The sequence below is a fragment of the Amphibalanus amphitrite genome, unplaced genomic scaffold (genome assembly GCF_019059575.1).
Source record: "Amphibalanus amphitrite isolate SeventyFive unplaced genomic scaffold, NRLGWU_Aamphi_draft 001862F_arrow, whole genome shotgun sequence".
Taxonomy (NCBI): domain Eukaryota; kingdom Metazoa; phylum Arthropoda; class Thecostraca; order Balanomorpha; family Balanidae; genus Amphibalanus; species Amphibalanus amphitrite.
This window is the reverse complement of record NW_024883355.1, coordinates 18,095-21,415: the sequence shown is the minus strand read 5'-3', so window position 1 is coordinate 21,415 and position 3,321 is coordinate 18,095. Positions and strand designations below refer to the sequence as shown.

The 3,321-nt window shown below is 45.8% G+C and overlaps 1 protein-coding gene across 1 annotated transcript; it reads right to left on the bottom strand.

The window, feature by feature from the left end:
- Window positions 1-645: 645 nt before the first annotated feature.
- LOC122375531 (pancreas transcription factor 1 subunit alpha-like) lies at window positions 646-2,754 on the bottom strand. Its single transcript, XM_043354984.1, has 2 exons — window positions 2,017-2,754; window positions 646-1,696 (listed from the first exon to the last, which is right to left on the bottom strand). Exons 1-2 carry the CDS (start codon window positions 2,318-2,320, stop codon window positions 1,344-1,346), a joined length of 657 nt encoding a protein of 218 aa, XP_043210919.1. The 5' UTR covers window positions 2,321-2,754; the 3' UTR covers window positions 646-1,343.
- Between the last annotated feature and the right edge of the window lie 567 nt (window positions 2,755-3,321).

Below are 3,321 nucleotides of genomic sequence, written 5' to 3'. Positions count from 1 at the left end.
GACAAAGGAATAAAATTGAAATTCCGATAAATGTGTACGTGACAGGAATGCTGATCTGCGCTTCCGTCCCCTCCCCCCGAAACGAGCGTGAGGAGAATGGATACAGGCAAACGCTCTACACATTTTTCGATAGGTACCCATCTTGATTATTGATTGTGCTTGCATTTGTATGCCTCAGTTGCTTGATTTCCGTGACATGACTGAAATTGTATTTCAGACACATCTATCCGTAGACATGGGGCCATTCTCGAGAAGTGTTGGACGTTTGGCGAGATAAGTGCATTGTATGTACAATCCAACTTGTAGAGTTCGTTGTGTGCTGCACTGTTCTTCTTATTTGATCTTTCCTAGTCTACTTGTCGTTCACGCTGTTTTTAATAGCTATGGATGGTTTTCGGTTGGTGCTTTATTTGCGATTGACCACGCGAAAAATGTTCATATGCGTTCAAGTATTCTCAATAACCGCGCCCCCTGATGGTATTTACAAGCATGCTTCCATGTTTAAAAATGTATTTATGCAATGCACACAAACGTAATGGAAAAAAAAAACACCTAGCACGAAAGCACGTCTTACGACGAGATCGTCGTCAAAACACGAAATTCAAAATGATTTTCTCATCTGAGACGCCTCTCCAATAAGATACATCAATCCGGATGCATTCCTGGAAAGAATTTTTTGCGGACCCATATATGGCAGACACGAGATCACAGCACACACAAACATCGACAAACGTTCATTTCTACGCCATGTCCTGGGCACTGTCAAATAGCATTGCACTCACAGAGTGATGTTGAGCAAAATGAGGTTTGACCTTTGGCTGCCTTTCACGAGGTAAATAGCGTCAATGCCGCCATTTGCTGGCACCGCAAAAACAGGAATATGTACGTGTATCTACAGTCCACAGTCTGACAGTTGGTCTTTTCAGGTACGATTTCCTGAGCATCTTTGTTGCCACGGTAACTTCAGTAGTACACAAACCCCACCGACGAACGATTCACTTAGTGAGGTCAAATGCTCCGCGATGAAGCCTTTTCGTTTCACCTGGAAACCTGGTCACCACGCAGCCATTTCAGCATTACCAGCTAGGGGCTACAACAAGTCAGCACACCAACGCAACGTCAGACTGCGAATCAATCTCTGAGCTAGGCACAACATTAGTTAACGCATCACGTTGTCTCATACGACGTAAAAAGAATTGAACACTGATGAACACCAAGCATACATGACACAATGCCTACCTGAGAATCACACAGTCAAATGCCCTCCTTCTAACAACCTTTCCCACCAAGTCCTTCCCTTGCAACATTTTCTTCCACCGCGTCAAATCCAACCACCACCACACTCACAACTGTCTCTGCAGCGCTGCGATATACTCCATTGCCATTTGCAGAGTCTCATGTTTCGACAGCTGCGCTTCACTGCCTTGCGGAAGATGCTGCCGTAGGAGGTCAAAGGCCTCATTCAGCCTCTGCATCCTTCGTCTCTCTCGACAGTTGGCTCCTTCCCTTCGACGGCGCCAGACTTCGTCAGTCAGCGCGCGACGACACCGCTTTTTGGAGAGAGGAAGTTGGCAGGGAGAGGGCGGGAGGAGGCGAGAGGGAGGAGGTAGAGGGGCGGAGGAGTGGGAGGAGGGCGAGGCAGAGCACGGAGGGCTGCATAGTGGCGGACTTCCGGCAGAGAAGTCGGCTCCGGAGTCTGAAATGAGAAGATGAAAACATAATTAGCAAGATAGTTATGCAAACAACAGCGATAAAACTAACGAATGATGCCCGATGACAGTTATGGGTGATTAGGAGCTGGGTCGACACAAGTAAGCAGAATGCGTTACAAATAAAATAAATATTAATGTCAAACGATGAAAAACACGTTGCATTTCAGTCATCAGAGCACGAGTGCTTTGCTTTATTTTGAAATATTTCCTTATCTTGAGCGTTATGCATATGAAGTCAGCTATAAACATCTTTCCATATTTACTACGAAATCGCTATAAATCAATACATTTTCACTCATCTCACCTGATTTTAGCGTGAATCCGCCATATATATCGTAGCAGCTGCCAGGACTCTCTACCTTGACCAGAGACGTCACATTCTCAGCATCCTGCTGCTGCTGTGGAGCATCAACTTCTTCCACTTGTCCACCGTCCAGCCGCACGTCGCGGTAGAGCCGTTCACTATGTTCTACTACTGCACCTGTGTTTCTCCGTGGGCTGGTCATGCTGTCGGATATGTTGTATGTCTTGATGGGAACAGTCGCACAGGTGAATCTGTCCTCCAGCACGACACCACTGTCAGGACTGTCAGGAAGTGACCAGGTCATGACAGGTCACTGCCAGGTCACCAGGTCACGAGCTTGACCTCGGTGAAAGCCGCTTGATCTCACGAAGAGATGTTGCCTTGAAGATTGAAGGGCAGATATTTGAAGAGCTGACGCCTTCAAAGAGCCACGTTTGCTGCTGCAGGATCCAAACTTGCAAACGCCACAACACAAGCCAAAACAGGCCAAAGACTCAGCTATCTTATCACGCTGTTCTAGAACACGTTTCTAGCACGTGAGTGCAGCGTCACTTCAAAGAACAGGAGTACCCGCGCACGCAGCTGCTCTGGTGTTAGTGCCCTGAAGTCGGGTGGCGGCGTTGAGGTCTTTCTTAGCGGGGTGGCGGCGGGCGCGCGCCCCATGGAAATTGGGGCGCTGATTGGTCCACGGCACGGGACGGGGCGGGGCTTAAATAGGGACCTATGTGATGTGCCTTGGAAGTGGAGAGGAGAGGGGCTGATATAGTTCAGATTCGTTGGCGATTTCGTATTTGTAATTTTGTTTTATGTAAGGCAGACGCTACTTTTACAAATTAGGCCTGGCAGCATTATGTTGTGATCATAATCGAAACAAATAAAATCAAGATAATGATGAAACACAAAAAACAGACGTCTTCCTCAAAGGACAACATGGTGGAATAAAACGTTAATGTTAATTTTATTCATTTGCAATGTCCGCCTACTTATTCATCTGTAATATAGGAAAACTACACCACCGCCAGTCACCATGATGATGTGAGTCAAGGCAGTCTTTTTCCTTGCCAAAGCCAATACCCTTTCTGCTTTCTCACGGCGGAAAGACACTAATCCAAATTATGGTAGGTATGAGCTGAGTTCTAATGCTTGATAATAATTTAGACAACTCCATTAGGAAAGATGAGTAACTGAGCGTATTTGGAAAACAACGTAAAAAAAGGATTAATTGCAATAATTATCGAAATATCAGATGCAAATTTTTCGGTCAGTTGTATTGTATTGTATTGTATTGTATTGTATTGACATCAA